Genomic DNA, 25,268 nt, shown 5'->3' on the forward strand with positions numbered 1-25,268 from the left:
AAAAATAGCCATGAGGACTAAGGATGTTTACATATTTCAAAAAAAATTCCTAGTTAGGACTTTTCCCTAGCCTCTGAACCATGCTAATAACCTTACCGTAACCCTGCGAAAGCAAGCAAGCAGGGTAGCCTAGCTGGAGCCTCTGGGCTGCAGGAGGAACCGCAAAACCAGAACAGGTGACACCCCACCGCTCTCACCTCAAGCTTTAAAAGGCTGAATACCGCGCCCGATCCGCATACTGCTCCCGCTCATACCGAGCCATGTTGTACAGGGAATTCCGCGCGGCTGCTGAAGCTTGGGACAACTCACTGTCATGCCCGTAACCGTAGCCCTCAGAGGGGACTGGGGCTGTAGCGCGACGCAGGGGGCTCCGATCCCGCCCGTAATATGAAGTGGAAGCTGCAGTAACAGCAGCAGCTCCTGAGGTCGGCAACAGGTGTCTATCGTAGGGATCAAGAGAGTTGGAGGTGAGGTGACTGGCCATGGCCGTGTTCTGGACTTGTGGCAGCTGGGACAGGGTCTGCTCTGCGTAATTATACGCAGAGGCAGCTGCAGCCGCCACCGCCTCATAGGACCGGGCAGCACGGCAGCGCTTGTAGTAGGCATCGAGCGCTCCGTACGCGTTGTTGTAATACAACGAATCCCCATAGCTCATGGTGTAAGGTGTACGCACTGCTCCGTACTGCTCATTATACTGCTCGGTAAAGTCTGCCACTCGGCCCGAACGATCTATCGGACACTCTTTGGACCAGTGCCCCTCTTTCCCGCACCGATAGCAGCCGCTCTGGTCTCCCATCCCGGGCGCAGTCCTAAGCCGGCTGGTGGACAACTGCACGTGCATTCGTTTGCCTTGAAGAAACAGACGCAAGAAGGGTTGCTATCACTCTTAATCATAGCCCCAGCCCCTACCCCAGACACTGGTCATAGCAATGGCTTTACCTAGACAACACTAATGCAGGACTCAATGCCAGAAAAACTTTTCTTTTAAGTCCAATATGTAATTTAGTATAATGACCTGATTTCAGACAAAGATTAAAGAAATGTTTCCACCCTAATACCTAATACTTAGTTTAACATTTAAGAAAGAAACTACTCTTACTCAAAAACAAGCATGTCATTCTGTTCCAAGTAAATGTGGACAAAAGCTCTGAACAGGGCCCAAAGTCAAAAGAAACCACAAGAGTGTGCGACAAGATTCTGAAACCCTCCAATCACTATCAAGACTCTGATTTCATTAAGTAGAATGCAAAGACCAGTCCCTTCAGACTTCCACCCCACTCCAAACTCAAAGAGGATAGCGTAACACTCTCAAGTTTCCACTGACAGAGGGATCCAGACTTGATCTATGCCTGACTGTGGTAGGCAATTTTCAGATTTTTGGAAAAAACACTCATGAACTGGAAGAGGAGGAGTGACACACCAGAACCGCCCGCCCTCTAACTGGGACCTTTAAATTGCTGGTTCTGCTATTCATCCTAACAAGGATACTTGACAACTAACTTTGAGGACCCCTAGTAGAATCAAAGGAAACAGGGCAGGGAGGTCAGAAGATGCCTAAATTTTTAAAAGAATATGAAAAATGTGGAAGAAAGCGGGGGTTGGGGGGATAAGAAAAATGGAAAATAACTGGTAATGTTAGTGGATCAAACTGTTCATTTTAGCAAGATTAAAGTATCTTTTCTCCTTAAACTAGGGACCTGAGTGCATAGGAATATGCACTTTTTACTTTCCTTTTGCTAAAAACTACTTGTATTCTGGAAATGCAAAATATCACTTCTGAAAACCTAACTAAAAAATAAAATAAAATAACTTTCCTGGAAGAGTTTAAGCTTTAAATCTTTTCACAGAAGCAGTTTCCACCTAACATAAGCTACCAATTTAATGGTCAGCAAAATTCCAACAAAAACTTTCTAAAACAATTGGCTGTGATGCACCCAAACATGCAGATGTCAGAGAAGTGAATGGTTAGAATCAGGAAGAATCAACAGATCATCTATTCCAGTGTTTTTCAACTGCTGGTGCAAACAACCACCCTGAACATCAAAATGGTTAACTCCTTCATCGACTGGCACAAAATTTCTGGCCGACCGGTGGCTGAAAAACACTAACCTATTATTCTAACATTACAGAAAATAGTAAATATACAATTTCACCTACAAAATTAAAGTTAGATTCTGGGAGGCTAGAAAAGGACAAAATTACCAAAAACGTCCTGATTTAAACATATCTGGTCAAGTGTAAGTTGCAGGTTAAGAACTAAGTGGCAAGGGCAGTAAAATATTTGAATGCTTTAAGTGCTAACCCATGTTCCTCAGGCATTTGCCCAGAGGGCCACTTGAACACCCAACAAAATTAGAGAGATTAAGTGTGACCAAGGAACCAACCAACACACTCAAGATGTAAAAGATTATTATTAAGTGCCCTGAAAATAAGCTATAAAGAGCAGCTAAGTTTTAAAAATATCAAAAATGGATTTTCTTAAACGGGCAAAACAATAAATACAGTTCACCCTTGAACAACACAGGTTTCCACTGCATGGGCCCACTTATGTCCATGAAGTTCAAACCTGTACTGTACAAGTCAATGGTATTTTCAACCTGAGGATGGAAATCCACTTAAGTCAGGGGTCGGGAACCTATGGCTCACGAGCCAGATGTGGCTCTTTTGATGGCTGCATCTGGCTCGCAGACAAATCTTTAATTAAAAAAAATAATAATGGTCGCCTGACCTGTGGTGGCACAGTGGATAAAGTGTCGACCTGGAATGCTGAGGTCGCCGGTTCGAAACCCTGGGCCTGCCTGGGCAAGGCACATATGGGAGTTGATGCTTCCTGCTCCTCCCCCCTTTCTCTCTCTCTCTCTCCTCTAAAATGAATAAATAAAAATTAAAAAAAAAAACCTGAAAAAAAATAATGTTAAAAATATAAAACATTCTCATGTATTACAATCCATTCATTTCCTACAGCTCATGTTCATGGTTGCGGGTGGCTGGAACCAATCACAGCTGTCATCCGGGACAACACCAAATTTTTATTGGATAATGCATAACGTACACAGGTCGTTGTATGGCTCTCACGGAATTACATTTTAAAATATATAGTGTTCATGGCTCTCTCAGCCAAAAAGGTTCCCAACCCCTGAATTTAGCAGAGGGCAGACTTAAGTTATACTAGAATTTTCGACTGTGGAGGGGATAGCAGCCCTAACCATCCAGTTGTTCAATGGTCAGCTGTATACCCAATATTGAGAAATTGAAAGGGAAAAAAAACAATAAATACTGCTACTCTACATACATAGAACTCTACTAGGCAGTATTAAGAAGAGCTGGTAGTAAAAAAAAAAATAGACTAGGTATAACTAAGTATAGGTAGCAGAAAACCTAGAGTTCAAATGCTAAAGGATTTGTCCTCAATCCACACTGCTCCTCCCTCTATAAAGCAGACACCATCTCTTCTTGAACTACATTTAGGTATAAAAGAGTGTCCAAAAATTAGGTATCAGACCACAAACCCTCCATAAGAGCACCCTTTGTTGACCCAAAATAATTCTCAACTTACCAATTAAAAACAAACTACACTTGGGAGACCTGTGATACCTCTCCTTAATAATGCACAGCAAAACCCATGACACAAGGCAACTGTTACTTGGGAGAATGATCATCAAAGCTTCAGCCCTAAGAGAGGTCCAATTTAAGGGACATAAAGAGCAAAGACAGCAGCAATTACTCCTAAAAACAGTAGTACTCAGGGAAAACAGACCACTACTTTGATTTGTGCTAAAAAAGTTGAAATGTAAGTTAAAAATGTAGCAGAGTTGTGGAAATACCCAATATTTTGGAACTAGTTACTATCAAAGGGAAAAGACTCTTTTTATTGACACTGGGGACCCAAAAGGAGTGAAAGAATAATTAACAACTCACCATGGTTACCATCTCCTTCATGATTGTCACTTTTGCCACAGAAGCTTAGAGCTTAAAGAAAAGATACCTTCCGAATAAAGTGACAGTCTACAGCATTACTCATGCTGTTCCCTCCAGGCACACTAAAACAATCCAACTAGCCAAGGCTTCAAGATAACACCCATCTAAGTGCTCTGTTCTCAAAGGATATTAAAGTCTACCCCTCCCAAACCAGTGCAAATACATTGCCATTACTGCCCCCCCCATCTCAATACCTCCTCAGAAACTCCTGGAATTAGCCTTTTAATTACACAGTGGCCTCATCCTCAAAACAGAACCTCTTAAGACAAGCAACAAGAGCTGTAGCCCTTTAAAGATACCAGTTATCTAAAGACCAATTCTTTTTACTAAAAAGCGATGCATTGGGATGAGGTGGAGGAGCTTCAGGGATTCTACTCTTAAATGTGTTGCTTAAGTAGCTTTTGCCAGGTTCTTCATATACGTAAACTTAGTGCTGATACAGGCATACCTTGCTTTATTGCACCTGGCAGATGTTGCTTTTTCCCCCCAAATTAAGACCCTCCACCACCAAAAAGATTACAACCTGCTTTGACTCACTTTAATGCAATACTCGCTTTACTGCAGTGGTATGGAACTGAACCCACAATATTTCTGAGGTATATGCCTGTACTGTGCTGAGGCAATACAGAATGAAAATCTGTCATGTACTCTACAACACTCCCCCCCCCCCCCAAACGCCATAACTGGGCAAATCTTCCAAGAAAAGGATTTCTGCACTAATAGGCATAAAAATAGGTCTTAGTTGCTTCAAACTAAAGCCAACTGGTTTTTCTCCCTGAGCCTGGACTTGCCTAAGTTAAAGCCCCTAAATATCAAATATTCTCCATTTTAGGTCATCACAATCCTTTACCATCAACAAGCCAAAAGCTCTATCTCTATTTCAAACCCCTCCCTTTACTTATCTAACATTTTGTGCACACAGCCTTGTGTTCAGCCCTCATCCCAAAGAGGGTGATTCACCTTGAAACTCTGTGTTGTCAAGGCCCCTGATGGCTTCCACCGCATCCTCTGCCCGCTCCATGTGTACAAAGGCATAATCTTTCACGATGTCACATTCGATGACTGGACCGTACTCCTCAAACTTGGCCCGAAGCTCTTTGTTGGTACAGGTGGGACTGATGTTGCCCACATGCAACTTAGTGGAGGTTTTGCTCTTATTCTTGCTGGCTTCCACGTTGATGTTTACCCCGTGCAGCTTGTAGTGGTGCAGGTTCCGGATGGCATCCTCCGCCGCCGTCTTGTCCTCTATGTGCACAAAGCCGTAGTTCTTAATGATGTCACATTCCAGCACCTTCCCATACTGCTCGAAGAGTGAGCGGATCTCCTGCTCCGTGGCCTCCCGCGGCAGGTTTCCTATAAAGAGCTTCACCATTTCCACACTGCCTGAAGGAGAAAAAATAATTTTAGCAAGGCCTTGGGTCTGCATTAATTAAAAAAAAAAAAAAAAGGCTGTCATCTCCTCTCATTCTAATATTTTCAAACACATTTCCCTCTCACACGCCCACCACCAAACAATAACAAAGGGAAGTGGAAATAAGGAGCCAGCCCTCTGCAGTACCAGCTACAGTCCTATTAGGAGCAAGACGTGTGTAATAGAGCTACTTCCTACACAAGAGGTTCGGTAAGAGATGGATAGTTTCAAACGGGAGTGGAAATCAAACTGAGCGCGTAAATGCAGCGCTGAGAGAACTGGGCTTTTCCACCCACTGGAAGGACAGTCAGAAAACAAAGGTTTCACTACTGGCGGGCTGGACTGACTGCCTAACATTTTGAATTGGCTCTCCCTCTCAGAACCGAGTAGCCACCACTTCCGGTAAAGTGGGCCTTATAACTGCGTTTTAGGGTTTCCTTTGAAAGCAGTGAACGGGCGACTCTAGGGCCAGATAGCAGAAAGGGGTGAGAAGAGCACAGAAGTGCTGGAGTGAGGAATGCCTCTCTCCGGGCTCCAGCAGAATGGAGAAATAGGGCCAGAGAAAGGGGGCTTCAGACTCATGAGCCACACACCAGTGTCTCAGGGTCTGAGAAATTCTCGAAACGAGATTGTAATTCCTAAGTATAGGGGAAGCGCGGTTATTTCGGTGGAAACCTCGAGGCAAGAAGCCGAGCCAAAGTCGGGTCGAGGGCAGGGTGGGAGAAAGCAAGGTATTCTCGGGGGAGGTCGTGGGGGAAGGGACGTTTTAGGCTTATCGCGAAATGCCGAGCACCGAAATCGGCTCAGTTACCAGTGCAGAGGCTGCGACCCGATTAGGATACCTCTGAAGCCCAAGGGAGTGATATGAGATTTAACAGGGCAAAAGACAGACAATGTAAGGGATCGGAGTCTCTCACCCGCACGGAAATCAGCAGGAACTCTTCCTCGCGGCGCGATGCTTCTGACAAAACGCTAAAATGGCGGCGGCCGCAGCAATAACTCTGGGTAGAAGGGAAGGTGAGCCTACCACCGGATTGGCCACTCGGTAAAGTAAAAGGTAGGCGTTCGCGCAGATCCTCTTCCTGATTGGTTACCATGAATGCCAATTACCTGAGAGGCCGGGAAGAGGTGGAAACGTCAGTAACCCCAAGCTTTTACGCGAAAGCCAATGAGCAGCAGTCTCACGAAGCCGAAGTCACTGATTGGGCAAGATTGGCGTGCGGGAGGAACTACAAACGTGTGCTTTGCCGGCGGGGTTACACCCGCCATTAGGCAGAGCAAGTTAGGGGCCAGGTGTGGCCGTCTTTAGCTTCGTGGCGCCAACTTTGTTAAACTTCATTTCGCCACTTCCACGTGCACGCCCTGACAGTATTCTGCGCTCTTTTCTGCCTTCTACTCCAAATTTCTCCAACCTCCCAGAACACCCCCTCGCAGCTAGGAGTGTGGACGATAGTTTTATGGAAACCCAAGCCAGTAAGAAAAATATCGAAGTGTTTCACCTTAAGAAATCAACCTCGTTTGATCAAGAATCCGTACCGTAGCCCTGGGAGTCCCCTCCCCTCAGATTAGAACTACTTTCAGAGGCGGTGATGAAAGCAACTTTAAAATGTTAATGTGCGCACTTCAATTACGAGGTAATGACCACGAAGTTGGCCCACTTCGGGCTGCATTATTCAGAAGGCACTGAGAAGACAAGTTCTCCTGAGGAACCAGCCCTCCTGAAGTCCAAGATGAAGAAGCGGCTTGTGTCTGTGCCCATGGAAATTGAGAAAACACCCCCACCCTGCCCTGAGAAAAAACTGGAGAAGAAAAGTTTTTTTTTGTTTGATTTTATTGGGCGCCATCAGCCAGAGCTGTATAACTCCTAGAACGGACCTCAGAGGGAAAAGCCTAATAACAACCAGCTATAAACAAAATACAATCAAAACATCTTTCCAGAGGGTCCAGCTCCCTCATCACATTTTCTTTCTCATCCTCTGGCTTCTTCACGTAACCCCATATTCACTGAGCAAGCAATGTCCCCTTTGCAAGGCAGCTTTTGAAGAGGGAGTTAAAAAGGCGGGAGAGACAAATACTGGGTGGAAAAACTTAAAACATAAAATCAGTGACATGTTTAGGAGAAAAGGGGTCATCAGGAGTGGAAATGACACAAGTAGAGCAAAATTACTGTCCAAAGCAGGCACCCCTCACCAAAAAAAAAAACAAAACGGGGTGGGGTCATTAAGAGAAAGGTGAAGCAAGGTTATGGAAATGGGTTTTAAAACCTGACATGACTGAAACCAAATGGTGGGAAACGGGTCTATTATTTATTCTAGGGTGGGAAAAGGACCTAAAAACCCCAAACTCTAACATTTACACATGTGGTGGTCACTAATCTTGGTCCATTTTCATTGTGGATTCTGATGCTGATACTGAGACTGAGTAAAACCCGTACTATCAGTGATGAAAAGAAGCAACTCCATGTTAGCTTGTGTACCCTCTTTGGAGGGTGGTAGCAACTCATATGCACAGAGAAAGGAATCTGGTAAAGAAATCCTCTCAGCACCTTTCAGTTTGATCTTCCAAAAAAATTTTTTTTCATTCAACAACCCTGGGGATAAACTTTCTTCCAAAATACCAAAACATATGAGATCAACTCACTCTATGAAACTAGGAATCTCAGGAAACTGGAAACAATTCTTCTCTGGATCACAATTTAAACCAGTTTGCAGACCACTGCCCACTCCCATCTCCCAACCTAATTATTTAATTTACCTTCTGAAAGCCCTCTAGGTCCACTTATATTTGTTTCATTTTGTGAGTTCATCCAACTGAATAACCACATTAAATCATCCCACTTTTTAAAACCCATTGCAATTAGGAAAAAAAAATTTTTTTTTTAATTGTGAGAAGCAGAAACAGATTCACCCCGCAAGCCCCCTACCTGGGCGAGGCTCTGCCCATTTGGGGCTTTGCTCAGCAACTGAGCCATTATTAGGGGGCAACTTGTTCGAACCAGTGGATCTCCCAATCTCTTTAAAAACTCCCCCACTCATGCTCCAGCACACTGGCCTTTTTGTCCCAAGATCAGTCATGTTCTTTCTCCAGGCCCTTCTCTGTCCTCCCATCTAAAGACATCCCTCTACCCTAACCCCTACCTTAGCACTCCATCCCATGATTCCATGTTATTTTTCCAAATACTTACCACCACTTGAAATCCTACTCGTTTTTCCATCTTCTGTCTTCCTCCCACCCCCTGCCCCAAGCAAAGACTTGTTCTACAAAGACAGGGACCTTTTTTATTCCTTGTGTCTTCAGTGTTAGACCCGTACTTGGCAAGGCACTGTTACTTGCTAAGTTAACAAATGGATGAAAGAATGTTAATCTCTTGATAACCAAAACAAGAGAAATGACTGGATTTTCAGTTTACATCAGCTTAAGAAGATGGTACTTATTTCTAAAAACAAGCAAGTGCCCAAAAGCCAAAGGGTAACCTATGCTACAACTTTTCATCACAGGATTACCGGCTTGACAAAAGCTGCAAAATGAAGCTTTAGGTAGGAAGATTGATAGCTCGAGTGTCTCCACGATGTTCCTCTAAACAACTAAAGGAGCTTAATGTTTATCCCTTAAAAACCATTAAAGGTTTATTTTAATTTTTTCCATTAAAGACATCTAGTACAAATCCTCTACCTTACCACCCAACTATAGAAAATGGGATTAAATGGGATATTTTAAAAGTACTTTGTCTGAACATTGTTGATGTCATTTTGCTGATTCTTAATTTGCTGATCTGATTACCAAGCCCCTAAAAAGAGTAAAGTGACTTGTCCAAAATCCTCTAGAAAGCTGATGTTTTGTCAGAGTCAAGCATAAATATAGTATATATTCTGGCTGCAGATCTTGAAGAGATAAAGAACCTACACAGAACCTGGACTCTTGAAAGGAAAATGAGGGACAGATCCAAATTTAGGGAGAAAAACACCAATTATCAGTGAAAAGCAATCTGTGTTAATTTCATACCCTTATGGGTGAGTATAGTTCATACATCTAATAAATAACTCAGGTTCCTGGGCCAAAAGAGTTACTAGTCTAATAATGGCTCAAATTAAAAACCAGTATTCTCCAGGGAGGTTCAGAGGGAGCCACTAGGCCAGTTAAACAAGCTTCCTACACCTCCAATCCTACTCCCTGCTATCCACTCAGCCTCCCCTTAATGTCTTTGCAGTCCCATTACCTTTCTTCTCCATTTCCTGGAGAATCTGACCCTACTTGCTGAACAGTGTTGCCTGAGGCTGGAGGTGGCCAAAACTGGTATGGTCCAGTGACCTACATCACTTAGGTACCATACATTACAAAATGCACTGCCTTCACTGTTACTCATATGTACTAGCACTCACACCTACATTCAAAGTCCTTTGCTCAGCTGTGTGCTCCACTAGGTCATCCCAATCTCCCAGAATGTTCTCATTTCTATGAGATAGCTAGCACGTAATGAGTAAGTGACTATACATGAGGCTCTATATTTAATGACATGTTCTCATTAGAGCCCTCCAACAGGAGTATTATTGTGATGATTACAAGCCAAGTCCTGGATGGTTCAATTCCTTCATCCACTACTTTCAATTTTTTTAATTTATTCATTTTAGAGAACAGAGGGAGAGAAGGGGGGAGGAGCAGGAAGCATCAACTCCCATATGTGCCTTGACCTTATAGATAAGCCCAGGGGTTTGAACCTGTGACCTCATTGTTCTAGGTTGATGCTCTATCCACTGCACCACCACAGGTCAGGCCATGCACTAATTTCTAACGACGTGATCTTAAGTTACTAACCTACAGCCTCAACTTATCCATTTATAAAATATATAGGTTTAGGGATACCTAATGCATTTGGGTTGTAATGAATACAAAATGAAGTTAATATATGAAAAGCACTTTTAACAATGCTTAGCACATGTTCAATAAATGTTAGCCACTATCCCCATTTTATAAATGAAAAAACTGAGGTTGAATTCCTGACATGTCCAAGATCACACAGCCAAGTGATAGAACAAGGATTCAAAATCAGGAAACCTGATTTTAGAGACAACACCCCTTTGTTCATTCTCTCTGTGCCAAGTTAGTTTTCACTTCAAATCCTAACTCCAGAAAGCTGTCTCTAATTACCAGCACTGCCCTATCTTCTCCTTCCTTACCTATCACTCCCCTAGCATTGCTTATTACTGTAACTAGTTCATTAAGATAGGCATAGTCTCCCCAAAACTGTATATTCCTCAAGATCAGCCCGAGGGCTCAGCTACCTAAACGCTGTATTTCCAGAATTACAGACCCAGTATTTCAAATAACTTAAAGCTAGATTTAAAGAACTAAGAATTGTTTTTCCTGGAAAACCCTAGATTCTATCCATTATGACCTTTACAAAGGTACCTTCAGAATTTGTGTGACTATAAATTTCCCACTTGACATCTATCTTCTCTTCTCTACCCATTATTACATAGCATACTAGTCCATAATCTAGGAAACTATTTTCATTGTAACTTCAGACATCCCATGTTATAGTTAACTTGGCTTGACAGAACAAAATGACCAGCAAACAAAGTCTGAGTATGAATTTTGACATAGCTTAACAGACAGGCATGACTAGAAAGGTCACCTACCCAGAGAAGCTAACCACTCAGTGAAAGTCCATTACCTCTAGTAATGGCCAGGCCTACCCCAAACAGTTTGAAACAAAATCCAAACCTTGCTTGACCAGGCGGTAGCGCAGTGGATAGAGCATCGGACTGGGACGCAGAGGACCCAGGTTCGAAACCCTGAGGTCGCCAGCTTTAGCATGGGCTCATCTGGTTTGAGCAAGGCTTACCAGCTTGAGCAAGGGGTCTCTGGCTTGAGTGTGGGATCATAGAAATGACCCCATGGTCACTGACTTGAGTGAGCCCAAGGGTCGCTGGCTTGTAGCCCAAAGTCACTGGCTTGAGCACAAGGTCACTCACTCTGCTATAGCCCCCAGTCAAGGAACATATGAGAATGCAATCAATGAACAACTAAGGAGCTGCAACGAAGAATTGATGTTTCTCATCTCTCTCCTCTCCTGTCTGTCTGTCCCTATCTGTCCCTCTCTCTGTCAAAAAAAAAAAAAAAAATCCAAACCTCAGAAAAGAAGGCTGATGAGGCTAGAAGCCTCTACATCAGCGGTTCTCAACCTGTGGGTCGCGACCCCGGCGGGGGTCGAACGACCAAAACACAGGGGTCGGCTAAAGCCATCGGAAAATACATATTACTGCTGCTCTACATGGTCTTATTCCAAGAACAAACCAACTAAAACTTCTCCAATGAATGAAGGCCAAGTTGTAGAGGTGACAGATGCAAAAGTACAAAGATCTGAAAGATCCTGGGAGCCCATACTCCCCACCCCTTTTCCCAAAAACACAAATGTCTGTCCTCTCATTCATTCAACCCAACCATCTCCAAGTTATAGATAGGACCCTGAAAATCAGAAATCCACAGAGAGCAAAGCATGAGTGGGCTATAGGATTAACATAGGTGGCATAATTTAAGAGAAGGGGGGATTTAAAAGCAATCTCCAAGATAGAGGAAAGTGACAAATCATTTTGCTTTGTGGCTCCTTTTGCCTTAAACAGTTATAAACCTGAGGGCTGAGGCAGCAAGGGCATCAGCCCCTAAAGATAACAGGCAATTAGTGATCATCTAGGCCAGGTCACCCTGAAGAACTTGGGCTTCAATACAGAATATCAACACTGGCCCCAAGAGCACATTAAGCTATTTTTCATAGGAACCCTCAATAGAAAGGAAGACAGAAAGCCACAATGACAAACATTACAAATACACAGGCCACAATCACAGACCTATAATCAACCAACTCTCCCATTTTCCAGGGTAGTAACCAGAGCTAAACTTGTTAGCTTGGACCTCATATTACCCACCCTTACTGCGGAAAAGTGACAAGAAATCTAGAAAACTCCTCCCAGTCCTGCAAAGAAATGGAAAGGAGCAGCAAAGCACCTGGAGGCAAAGCAGTGAGCAGAAAGAAGAAAAGCTATGGCCCTGTACCCCCCAAGATTACCCCAGTAAGCATATACAGAGCTCATGGTTATAAAGACCATACATACGCTTTCACCCACTAGACAGGCGGGAGAGAACATCTGGGGCAAACTACTCTGTCACGTGCAAATTCACAAGAAGCCAGTGAAGGAGGCAAGAAGAGAACCCACCTGAACTCCACTTGACTGACACATCTCCCCAAAATTGCCTTACCCAAAGGAACTTCAATAGGTTGTCCTATTATCACCACACCCAACCAGTCTCCTTCAAATCATCCATCATTAAATCCAAGCCTCCCATCCTGTCCCTGACTGGAATTCCCTATTTTTTACCCAGGTCCTCCCAACTCCCAGCTCCTGAATACAAGTATAGAAAGGATCTCCCATTCCTCACCCTATCCCAGCATCCCTATTTAGTTATGCTTGCACCTCAACCCAATCCGAATCTATCATGACACTTCAAATTTAAACCCAGCAAGTAAACATCTGGAAACCTTAACAAATGGAGATAGGGAAGATGAGTCTCAGGTGACCACGATGGTAGGCGGTGGACAGGACGCAGGAAGGACGCTCTGTGGTGATGTTCAACAGGCGAAATATCAGGTCTGTGACCAGAGTCTCCCACACCTTCTTCCAATTGTTCCTGCCCCTCCTTTCTCCAACCTCAGGGCAGTGGCAGACACCGACGTCACCCCTACCCCACCACTGGCTCTTTTCCGGGTCCCAGCCCCAACACTCCCTTCAGCCCACGACCTGAAGGATCCACTAGCTTCATCAGCACCAAAGCAGCCCCCTCCACTCCCTACTTCTCACTCAAGAAGCCAAACCCCAGAACCACCCTGCTGGAGCACAGGTTGTTCCTCAATTGGAAACAAGTCAGGAAATAGACAAGCATAGGGAGAGGAAAATGGGCAATAAACTTACTGCATTGAGGAGTGATTAATTCAAGTTGAGGGCCGAAGAAACCCAAGCAACTTGGTTTGGACTCTACTCCTAAAGATGAAAGACTAGCAGGACAATGATGAGCTAAATTCCTCTACACAGCAGGGACAGCATTCTAATTTCCATGTTCAAACCCCCTTCCTCATCTGCCCTGCGTTCCCTGGCTGCCTGTCTTTCTGGTGTCACATCTTCCTGGATGTCAAACTAGCTCCTCTGAAACGGAGTGCAATCAAGACAATGACAACCAGGTTTCCAAACTGCAAATTGCCCCAAGTTTTATTTGTAGTCCATACAAAAGGGAAAAAAAATTAGTTTTCTAACACCACCTACTTGGGGAAATAAGGAAGTGGGACTGTGCGGCTCAGCATCAGCTAGAACATTAGGGGTCAGAAGGAATTTGGACATAAACCAACTGACTGTCCCAACTGGAACTCAGTCTTAACACAGTCTAGAGGTTCAGTCAGGGACCCCTGGACTGCTGGCACAGCTTGGCGCATAGGAAATGGTTGAGATAACCCTTTCCTGGCCTCCCTCATATCTAAAAAGAAAAAGGCGCTGCCAACCTTAGCTGCAGGTTGCTTCCCCATCCAGACGACCTTAAATATCGCGCACAAAAATAAAAGGGAGCCAGGAAAAATAAAAACATAAAAGAAATTCCCATCCTCAGAAGATGGGAGGCCGGGGAGAGGGGAAGCTGCAGATCTAGAGCCAGCAGCAAGATCTGCTGCTGCTGAGGCGAAGGAACAAAGTAGGTTACTGCCAAACACTCAAAAGAATCGTATCCATGGGAAGGCCCATACAGTAGAGGGGATGAAAAACCACAAACAGAGAAGTATGGGCCAGTGGTTATAAACAGGGTCTGCACCCTGCCACCCCACTTCTCTCCTTCCCTCCCTGTGATGCCCCCTCCCAGGATGGCCCTACATGCGGCGCTGGTAGCCAGAGTGCATCTGAGCTGCCCGCAGGTAATCATTATAGGAGCCCGAATAGCGTGCGTAATCGGAATGGGCATCGGGCAGGCGACGGTAATCCAGCGAGGACTTTGTCGGCGAGCGGCGGAACGAAAGCTGCGACTCTGATAAACGGCGGTAATCAGAGAGCTCGGCTAAACGCCGGTCGGAACCATACCTAGTCGAGAGAAGAAGACAGTTGGTGAATGAGACAATTGAGGGGAGGGCTCCAGGTGGGCATGGGGGAGATGCCAATGGGGATAGGGCGGGTGTGATCAGACTGGTCTCCAACAAATGAGATTTTGTCAGAAAGCTCATCACCCTCTCCAGGGCAAGAAATCCAGCCCAGTCAACTCAGTGGGAAACCAAGCCCGCTACTGAAGCCCTCCCTTCTGAACTGGCCAAGGTGGATTTTGGTTTACGTTCCCAAACCACAAACTATTCCCACCCTTGGGCCCTGCAGAGAAAGACCGTGGTTGTTTATCAACAGAACGGCGGACGAAAGCAAGGTACCCAACTTCCTTGAGTGGACGCACCTCATACACCTTGCCTTCAGCCAGTGAGTGCCAAAGGAACTACTCTTTCCAACCTACCCCCACCAAAGCCAGGACAACCACATAACAGGGTTAAGGATCCTACAGACAGTGGGAAAGGCTACAGGCCACAATCTTGCAGGCTCCAACGGCAGTTGGGCTAGCCCAGACAGGTGACACTTTTCCCAGCCTGACTAGCTGGTACCACCCCAGGCTCAGAACTACGCTCCACCTGACCAGGAAAGTTCACACACATCACCCCCTCAGCCTCTGGACATCCCACAGGAACAGAGAAGACCAAGGGAGGGCCGATGGTTCCAGTTTCCCTCCCATGCCAACCTCAGCCCCTTGCCCTAAGCCCCAGCTGGGGGCAGAGGCGGGGGGGGGGGCATACAGTACCTTTTCGACATGGCGACAGCCTTTTTGTAGGGATCGTCGTAGCTGGCCCGGGGTGGGGAGAGGCGGGTACGCTCATAGGGCGGCGGGGTGCTGTTGGCGTTGGCAACGGCCCCCTGGGACATGGACAGGTAGGCTGCAGACGGCTGACCTGCCCCATCGTAGGCACTGCCTGGCTGGCCACGGTAGGAGGCAGCAGCCTGGGAATGCTGCTGGGCAGCATAAGAAGCAGCCAATGAGGCCGAGGACTGAGTGCGGTAAGGAGCTGCCAGGGTGGCGGAAGGCTGGGCCCCGTAGGCTGCTGCGGCACCATAGGAGCCAGTGGCCGCAGCAGCTGACTGAGCCCCATAGGAGCCGGACAGGCCCATGGATGCTTGAGCCCCGTAACTATTCAGCTGGGTCTGAACAACCGGCTGGGCCCCATAGGACCCGGCCATTGGGGTAGCTGCTTGTGCAGCATAGGCGGCTGGCTGGCTGGCATAGGCAGCAGCTGCAGCTGGCTGTGCCACATAGGCGGCAGGCTGGGAAGAGTAGGAAGCAGCCTGTTGTGCAGCATACGGGGCAGACTGGGCATTGTAAGAGGCTGAGGGCTGGGCATTGTAAGAAGCCGCTTGGGCCCCATATGCCAGTGAGGAGGCTGCAGACTGGGCCCCGTAAGAGGCTGCCTGGGCCCCATAGGAGCCAAGGGAGGAAGCTGCTCCCTGGGCGTTGTAGGAGGCAGCTGCACGAACGCCATAGGAAGAGGCAGCCTGCGCACCGTAAGAGGACGGCTGGTTACCATAGGAGGCCAGGGAGGAGCCTTGAGCCCCATAGGAGTTGAGCGAGGAGGCTGCAGCTGGCTGACCCCCATAGGAGGAAAGGGCTGAGGCCGAGGGCTGGGCCCCACCATATGGGCCAAGTGATGAAGCGGCAGACTGGGTGTTAGGGCTGGCCAACTGGCCCCGGTACGGGGCCCCGAGGGAGACGGAGGGCTGAGCGCGGTAAGAGGCTGCCTGGGCTGCCATGGGCTGAGTCCGATAGCCGACACCCAAAGAGGCAGAAGGCTGGGCCCTGTAGGCAGCTCCCAGCGACACAGAGGGCTGGGCCCTGTAGGCGGCTGGCTGGGCCGTCAGAGGAGCCACATAAGAGGCTCGGGGAGGTGAACGGCGCAGGGGGCTGCGGTCGCGACCAAAGAAGGGTGGCGTGGGCTGACGGGCTTGCCCATCAAAGCCACCAGTGCTGTTGCCAAAAGCCTGCTGGTAGTCGAAGGCGGCAGAAAAGCCACCAGCTCCAGGGAATGCCGCATCCCCAGCCCCCGGTTTCTTGGTCTTGTCCCCAGACTGGATAGCCAGGCCAGGCCCCTTCTTCTGACCCTTGGTTGAGAGTTCCACGTTGATGCGCTTGCCCTTCACTTCTTTGCCGTTGAGCTGCGCGATGGCGGCTTTGGCATCTGCTTCCTTCTCCATGTGAACAAACGCGTAGTCTGATAAAGCAGCAGACAGAGGGTTAGCAATTAGGGGGGCAGGGCACGCTACTCAATGGCTCCCAAACTGGACACACCAACAGCACCCAGCTGTTGCCAGCTACCGCCAGGCCTCCAAACCCTCCTCTCCAGGAGTTAGGTCATAAAATGTGACTCCCAAATAACAAAGCTTCGGACTGTCCCGGGCAGCCAACTTTGCTTGTGGCCTTCTCCCCGTTCTCCCCTTTCCCACTGCCACCTCACCCAACTTCCTGGTGAGAGAAGAAAGAGCAAAGATGAACTGCAACACAGGATAAAAATCTTCACAGCTCCTGTAAGTATAAATCAGCAGACAAACGCAGAAAGGTGCCTGGATCACTCAATTATTCAGCAGTCTCTAACCCAAGGTCACCAAACTCTACAGCTCACCTTTGGAGCTTAACTCTCAAACACTAGAAATGACCACTTATGCCTTGGCATGACCCTTGTCTCAGCCTTGAGTCCAATTAAGGCAAGAGAGCTACACTGCAATGCACAGTGCATGAAATTCCTCCAACATGGTCTCTTTTCCCATAGTACTTTCCAGTTTTCAAAGCACTTTCACACACAGGACCTCACTGGACCTCACAATAATCCTGTGAAGTAGGTAGAACAAAGGATCATTCTCCCCATTTTACAGGTGGGCAAACATGCTGAGAATTTATATGGCTTGCCCCAAATCAAAAAGTGTTAGAGCCATGAACATACTCCAAGCTATCCATGCCCTTCACTACACCAGTCTAACCCCAAGAAGTCAATGTATAAGGCAGGATTGTAATATGACTAGAAAGGGGAGATGAACTCCATGTAAGCCAACAAGATGTGGGAATGCAAACAGCCTCCTGGCCAAGTTCAGGCCCAAGTTGCCTCCCCCAGGCTACATTATATCCTCCACAGTTCCTTGGGCTCCTGTTTGCAGAGCAGACCGCTTACAGAAAAGATTTGATTTCACAGCTTCAAGGTGAGAAGCTGCAACTACTTCAGCAAGCAGGCTTTGCTAAACAGGTTATTCCCGAGGTCCTCATTCAGATCTCAATGAGCTGTGGTGGGACAGACTCTTAAGACAGGATGTTGATCTCAAGGACCTGTGCATCTGCCACACAGAAAGAGGATTTTAGGTGGGAGAGGAACAGGAAGAAATTCTTGTTCACATCCAAACTCACAAACCACGATGATGCAAGCAGGATATGAAGAACAAAGATAAGATCATGCTTATGGAAAATGATGCACTTAACCCCATCTGGACCTACAGCTACTTTAAAATACAGTCCAATTACCAGGACCCCTATCTCTCTCGTATCAGTTTAGGAAATGAAGAACTACCTGGATGAAATTATTAAGGTTTCATTCTTGAAGATAAGAATTCCTTTTAAATGGCCCCTGAACAACTGTCTTAATTTCTAGAAACCTTCATACTGGGATGCCCTCCCTTGCTGCTCCTATAGAGCAAGTCATTTTCCTGGATCTACAACCAACTCCCATACAAATGAGAATAAGACTTTAATCTATAGGTAGAAGTCAGAAGCATCGTACAGCACAAAGAAACCTGGGCTAGGAGCTAAATGGCTTCAGTTATAGATCTAAATATCACTGACTTGCTATAAGCTCTTAAGAATCTTATAATTTATTTCTCCATCTGACAAATCTGTCCTACCTACCTCAGAGTTAAAGAGATTCAAATAAGAAGATAAAAATGCCTTGGAAAGTAAAACCAACTATATAATAAAGGATTATGATTTTCAAGCCTAGCAATAAATATAGGCTCATTTCCCTGCAGAATATTACCTTTCATCTCTACTAAAACACGAGATACAATGCCATATACATGCAAACTTGAAACCAGCCTAAGGTGATAAAAGCGCAAAATGAACTATCACAAGTTCAGTCCGCACAGCCCCATGGCCAGAACCTGATTTCTTAGCTACCAATTGTGAAAAGCGAAGTGTTCTTTTCCACCTAGCCAAAGGGCAATAGAATTATCCTCAGATCTTCATCTCCACTTTGGGTCAAGTGAGCTAAAAATAGATGGTGGTGCTCTGTCTCTCTCTCTTCTTCTCTCCCTTCCTCCCTAAATTCAATAAATTTTTAAAAATTAAAAAAAAAAAATGATGGTGGTTGGATATATCTTTAAAAATAGAGGCTGTGTCTGACCTGCGGTGGCACAGTGGATAAAGAGTCAACCTGGAATGCTGAGGTTGCCAGTTCAAAACCCTGGGCTTGCCTGGTCAAAGCACTTATAAGAGTTGATGCTTCCTGCTCCTCCCCCTTCTCTCTCTCTCTCTTAAATGAATGATTTTTTTTTTTAATCAGTTAAAAGCAGAGGCTGGACTGACTGACCCTCAGGAGAATGGCAAAACCAACTACAGAATGCAATGACAAGCAGAAAGCAGAAGCTTGTAGGCAGATTAAGCTGAATGGAAAAAAAGCCCCCAGCACTGTGAGGGAATAGTAAAAGAACCATACTATATTCCTGGCTAACCTGAGACTGAAACGAGCGCGGACAAAAACACCCAACAAAATTTCAATGGGTTTACAAGAGCAATAGAACATCCCACTGTCTACTCTCTACTTAGTTGGGTTTTATAGAGTCCAAGTTGTGAAATTTGAAAATTGAGATTTCACATGTACAATTCAATTGACTGCCCACCTGAGCTATATGAATTTTTTTAAGCCACCAGATACAATTGTAACTAGTTTATATAAAAAAATTCCTAAACCTGATATTGGTTGTCCAGCTGACTCAACCACATCAGGCTAACTAATCCTATCAGTGAACAAATACAGCACTATCAAAGATTCTTGGAACACAACTACTCTTACGACAATAAAGAGAAAAACAAAGACCTAGAGAACTCCAATGACCCATCTACCTGGAGAGCTAGTTCAAGGAACCATAACCTGAGGAAATCTGCATAGAAAGGGACTAGAAAGCAATGTTTTACAGAGATCACCTCTAGCTGCCTGTTGGCATTACAATCCCTCCAGTACCAAGTTAAGAGAATCCAGAAAAATGAGTTTTTCTTATCCTGAGAAGAGTAAAAACCTCTAACTTGAAACTAGAGCTGTGTATAGGAGAATGGCCACCCACAAAAAAAGAGAGGAAACAGTTCCCTCTTCTGCCTTTCAGACCTCCCCTGAAATCTAAATGATTCCTAGCTGTGTCTCTCCTACTTCATCTTTGAACATCCAATAGAATGTAGCAGTGGAGAGCAGTTACAATCTGCTGTTGCCATGGACTTTTACTCTACAAATCAAATCATATTTAAGCTCCTGGGGTAACCAAGCAACTATGTTTTGCCCCCCTGTGAAATATAACAGAACTGGTTGTCCTGTGCTATGTGCCAAGTTTCTGGGCTTTTCCAAACCATGACAGCCAACACAAGACTCAATAAAATGCCCATTCTCAGCCTAAGAAATATAAGCTATTTATAGAGCCAGACCTAGTTTCTTCTACTACATTCCCAACTTACAAACTTCACTTTCCTCCATCCCAAAGACACAGAAAGGCATCAGTGAAGGATAGGATGCTCAAGTCTTTCCCACAGTCCCTTATATCCAAGTGTATCAGAACCGTTACATCAGCACAAGTAAACAGCTGACCAATACTCCCCGAGGAAGTCAAGGCATTTCTGCTAATCAAATGTTTACAATGGAACACAAACCACAAAACTTTTACTCCCACCTTCACAGGAGTCAGCTAAGATTTCTAAAAACCACATGTGGTGACACTTCACCCTGCCCTCCACTACCACTTAATGTCTGTCCCCAGCAAATTCGGGCAAATGTTCTGCTTTCTCTATTACCTGAAAGCAAGCTTCCTAATTAACAAATTCCATGGAAACTGTCCCAGAAGATGCTAGCTTCTAGACTCCAATCTAATAGACACCCTTTCTAAGAACCACAGAAGACACATAGTAGGTCTATTAAACATAGAAATTTCATGAGCCATACACTCCCATCCGTTTCCTGGCCAGGTGCCCAATCAGAGCCTTCCCACTCTTTCATGACTCTAAACAAAAGCAAAAATCCATGCACCATACAGCCTGCCTCACAGCACCAGGCAGGAAAGCCCCATTCCGGATAGTCGTGGACTTGCATAACCTGAGTTGAGGAAAATAGAATGTAGTATTAATGCAGAACAGGAATTGGTCCTAGAAGTGGAGAGTACAACCCTTTACACTTCCCCTAGTTAAGGAAAGGACAAGGAATGGCCCAAAACATGTGCCTCTCCAGGACAGCCAATGAAGTATCTTGGTGGAAATGAGTAGGCACCTGTACCCACATTTATCTTCTATCCTCATACAGGGTTGTGAGCTCATTTGAATCCAACACCAGGAGGAAGGCATCAGATACTCCCAGACCGCATCCTCAGAGATGGCAGGGCCAAGTTAACTTATCTGCTCCCAAGTGGAACAGAAAATAGCCACATACACTCAAAGGCTGTCCCACCTAACCCTGCCAGCATAAAATAAAAAGAACTTAGGAAATAAGAACCCATACTATGAAAAAAATCAACTAGGTTGTAAATAGGAGATCAGGCCTAAATTATGGTGATACATTTTTCTCGAAGTTTAAAAAGCAAGCTAAGGATCTGTCCTGAGGGTTGGACTAATCAAGCAAAAGCAATTAGTGAGGAAATCTGTTAACCAATGTTTAAGGAATTAAGACCTCTCACAGGCCCCTTCCCACGTTCCCTCTCAGCCACAGAGTATGCCCCCTTGCAAAATCACCAGATTTATAAAAGAATGACACTATTCTGGGGCACAAGTAAAGCCTACAGAGAAGGGGCCTTCATAAAATAAGCCTCCTTCCACATGCGAGAGGTCGGGATTTCCAGCTGATAGATGTAAAATCAAACCCTAAATAAAAAACAAATTTGAGGGAGCTGGAAAGCACAGAGTTGCCACGCCTAACCCACCTAACAATACTGAAAGGCCCAAGTGGTTCAGAAGGGGCCCCTTCTGTACCCAAGAGTTACTATACCCATGAGTACACCCACGCCACAAAATACTAAGAAGATCCCAGCCCAAGAAATGTCCAAGGGCCCCGTTACCTTCCGCTCGGGAACATTCACCGGGAGGGAACACGAGGGTGGTCTTGGGGCGTCAGCCCCCACCTTTACCCTCATCCCTCGCTCTGACCGACGTCTGGGGAAGTGAAGAGATCTTCCCCGCTCCACGATCCGGCTTGTGCCCGTCACTTCCCAATTTCCGCTCGGTGCCAGGCCCAGGAGAACAGTGGAAGGCGCGCCCCCGGTACACTCCCAAGTCTCTCAGGCGCGCCCCCGGCCCCGTAGCTCAGCCGACCGTGGCCGCCGCACCCACCCAGAGCAGCTTCCTCCCATTTTGTGAATCGTGCCCGGACCGCAGGGGAGGAGGGTGGCTCTACCCAGCGCGCCCGCAGCAACTCCGGCCTCGCTCCCGCGGACTTCCCCCCACCCAACCGCGCGGTAACCGACCCCCAGGAAAGGGGCGTGGTTAACAAGCAGAGTGCCGTGCGCGCGCCACCGCGTTACCTTTCACCACGTCACACTCGATGACGCGTCCACGGCGCTCGAAGAGGCTACGCAATTCCTGGCTCGTACACGCAGCCGATACATTGCCCACGAAAATCTTCCAAGTGTTAAGAGGCCGTGGGCGCGACATCTCCACCACGAGCGCGCGCCCAGGCCGCAGCTCGTGGCCGTGTAGGGCCTCGATGGCGCGCAGCGCGCCCGCGTTCTCGCGCATGTGCACGAAGGCGAACTGTTTCATGACGGCGCAGCTCATGACTGTGCCGTAGGGCGCGAAGAGGGCTGCCAGCTCCTCCGGCGTTGTATCTGCCCCATCGACGTTTCCCACGAATATCTTCATTTTGCCGCCGCAGCCGCCTTCCCGAAGAGCCGGGACCTCTCCTCAACCGTCAGGCAAGACGTCCGGCCAGCCGGCAGTCCTCCCCAGGAATGGCTGGCGACCGAGAACCCCGCCGCGCAGGCGCTCTGATCTAGCCAATCAGGGCTCGCATCCCGTGCGCCCTGCAGCCAATCAGAAAGCCAGAGGGAAGATGCACACAGACGCAGCCAATCCCAAAGGGCCTGACGCCCGCTCATTAGCGGAGGGGTGGGAGAGGGACGACGGCGCGCGACCAACCGCCACTGCTAGGGGGAGGGGGCAGGAGGGTTGTAGAGGTGGTACGCGCTCGGGGAGCGTCGGCGGCCGAGAGGCCTAGTCCTAGAGGCGGCCTCTGGCCGGGGTGGGGCCAGTGTCGGGGGGCCCCGTGGAAATAATTAGTTCAGTCGGTAGTCAGAGCTTCTCCCAGTCTGGCGGCTTAGGCCAAGCCTGCAACTGGAGGGAGCAGGAAAAATGTCCACGGGAAGGCCGAGCCTGGCAGGAAAAAAACAGCACAAACGTCTTCAATCAGCAAAGCTCCCGGGACTACCGCCTCCGGAACTGTCTGAGGGAGATCTGAGAGGCATCTACGCCCGAGGGGGGGGGGGGGGGGGGGGGGCTCGTGCCATTAGTTCATTCTTTGGAATCACATATCCTGAGATTGCTGAGGTCCTGGCAGACGCTGGAGAAGTGAAAATTAAGATCACTCTCTGTCTTTACAGAATATACAAACTAGGGTTAATGTGATGTAGCTCTCATGTATATTTGAAGTTTTCCGCAATAAAAAGTTTAATAAAGTAGAAAAGTAGGTTCAAAAGAACAGTCATTGAACAGGCAAAGTTGAGCCTTTAAAAGCACATAAAAGGAAAAATTTCAAAACCGACAGATGTATGTAAAGATTTTGTGTGACAAAAGACGTCAAAAACAAATACATGTGACAAACTCAGGGAAGCATGCTCATTCTACAGAATTTATTGAGCACCTACCATATGGGCAGCACCAAGAATACAACAGTGAACAAAAAGTAACAAAAATCCCCGCCTTCTTGGAGCTTATATAATGGTGAGGAGACAGATTAACAAGTAAAACTTGTAAGGCTGTTGGATAGTGCTAAAAACTTGAAATAACAGAGGGAGCAAACAAGCCATGCTCTGGCGTAATCATCTCACTCAGAAAAAAACAATTGAATAATAAAGTGTGAGAAAGGTGGGGAGGTAGGGGGTAACTAACACCTTGTAGACCATTGAAATGATTTGGGCTTTTACTCGTAGTAAGGCTGGAAGTCTATGGAGGGCATAGAACAGAGGAGTTCATCTGAGATTTTCATTATTTTATAAGTATCATGGCTGCTATCAAAATGGGCAAAAACAAAAACAGTTGTTTGCTCTGAAAAATTACCACTACACAAAAATACAGGAGAGAGATGATGGTGACATGGATCATGGTGGCCCAAAAGAACTCAGGTGGTCAGATAGGACGGAAGGGCTGTGATTGGATGTGAGTTGTGAAAGAGGAGTCCAAGATGACACGGAACAACTGAAAGCATGAACTGAGATGAGGAATATTGCAGGAGAAATAGATTTTTGTGGAAGATGAGAAATTCAATTTTGGATGTTATAAGTCTGAGATGCCTCTAAGTCATCCAAGTGGAGATACCAATAGCAATTAGATATGTATCTGCAAAGGTCTGGACTGAGGATATAAATTTGTGGGTCCAAAGAGCTAACATCTATTACTGTACAAAGAACTCCTACAAATTGAGAATGGGATAAAAATGAGATAAATGAGACAGTATATGAACTGGCAATCCTATAGGAAAAGAAGTGCAAGTGAAGCACGCAATGCAGTATCCAGTGATGTACCACAGAATTGCACACTTGAGACATAATTTTATTAACCAATATCACCCCAATAAGCTTTTTTTTTTAAAAATACTTTATTGATTTTACAGAGACAGGAGAGAAAGGGGAGCGTGGAATGGGAAGTAACAACTCATAGTTGTTTCAGGCTAGTTCATTGCTTGCTTGCGGTATGTGCCTTGACCAGGGAAGCCCAGGGTTTCGAACCGGCAACCTTGGCATTCCAGGCCGAAGGTTTATCCACTGCGCCACCACAGGCCAGGCAATAAGCTTAATTTTTTTAAAAAGGAAGTACAAATGGCCAATAAACAAAAAACGACATTGGTAGTCACGGGAATGCAATTTCCTGAGAACATTTTCATCCCCCAGGTTGGAAAAAGTACTGGATTTATATTTGTTTGTAAGGGTGTGGGGAAAGTACATTCCCACATTGCTGATGAGAGTGTGAACTCCACATCTTTGATCAGAAGTATTCTGGCAATAACAAAACTTTAAATGTGGTGAGCCTTTTAACAGTCATTTAACTGGAAATCTAGCCTACAGAGAAGCCATCAGTAAGGCTAATATTATAAATGTATTTATTTTGGCATTGTGTGTAGTAGCAATTAGTGAAAACAACCCAAATATCCATTAATAAGGGAATTAGATATTGCCTTTTTTTTTTTAAAGATTTTATTTATTCATTATAGAGAGGGGAGAGAGAGAGAGAGAGAGAGAAGGGGGAGGAGCAAGAAGCATCAACTCCCATATGTGCCTTGACCAGGCAACCCCAGGGTTTTGAACCGACAACCTCAGCGTTTCCAGGTTGACGC

At 46.2% G+C, this 25,268-nt stretch overlaps 2 protein-coding genes across 7 annotated transcripts in view; both read right to left on the reverse strand.

Moving 5' to 3' along the window:
* Positions 1-6,441, reverse strand: part of LOC136385506 (RNA-binding protein 4) — a 20,861-nt gene extending 14,420 nt beyond the window's left edge. For 2 of the 5 annotated variants that reach the window (XM_066356770.1, XM_066356851.1), the window contains exons 1-2: positions 6,307-6,441; positions 4,939-5,361 (exon numbers count right to left, since the gene is read on the reverse strand). In XM_066356770.1, the coding sequence (XP_066212867.1) occupies positions 4,939-5,350 (412 nt within the window). In that variant the 5' untranslated portion in view covers positions 5,351-5,361; positions 6,307-6,441. Of the gene's footprint in view, positions 1-197; positions 850-4,938; positions 5,362-6,306 lie in introns of all 5 variants that reach the window. The other 3 variants (XM_066356609.1, XM_066356691.1, XM_066356529.1) reach the window with 3 other exon arrangements.
* On the reverse strand, positions 6,363-22,678 carry RBM14 (RNA binding motif protein 14). Of its 2 annotated transcripts, XM_066350292.1 has the most exons (3): positions 22,246-22,678; positions 15,254-16,712; positions 13,621-14,499 (listed from the first exon to the last, which is right to left on the reverse strand). In XM_066350292.1, the coding sequence occupies exons 1-3, from the start codon at positions 22,580-22,582 to the stop codon at positions 14,292-14,294; spliced, it is 2,004 nt and encodes a 667-aa protein (XP_066206389.1). In that variant the 5' UTR covers positions 22,583-22,678; the 3' UTR covers positions 13,621-14,291. The 2 variants fall into 2 exon arrangements, with proteins under 2 accessions (XP_066206399.1, XP_066206389.1); XM_066350302.1 differs by lacking the exons at positions 13,621-14,499; positions 15,254-16,712 and adding an exon at positions 6,363-6,499.
* Between the last annotated feature and the right edge of the window lie 2,590 nt (positions 22,679-25,268).

Source organism: Saccopteryx leptura, chromosome 1, assembly GCF_036850995.1.
Source record: "Saccopteryx leptura isolate mSacLep1 chromosome 1, mSacLep1_pri_phased_curated, whole genome shotgun sequence".
NCBI classification, from domain to species: Eukaryota; Metazoa; Chordata; class Mammalia; order Chiroptera; family Emballonuridae; genus Saccopteryx; species Saccopteryx leptura.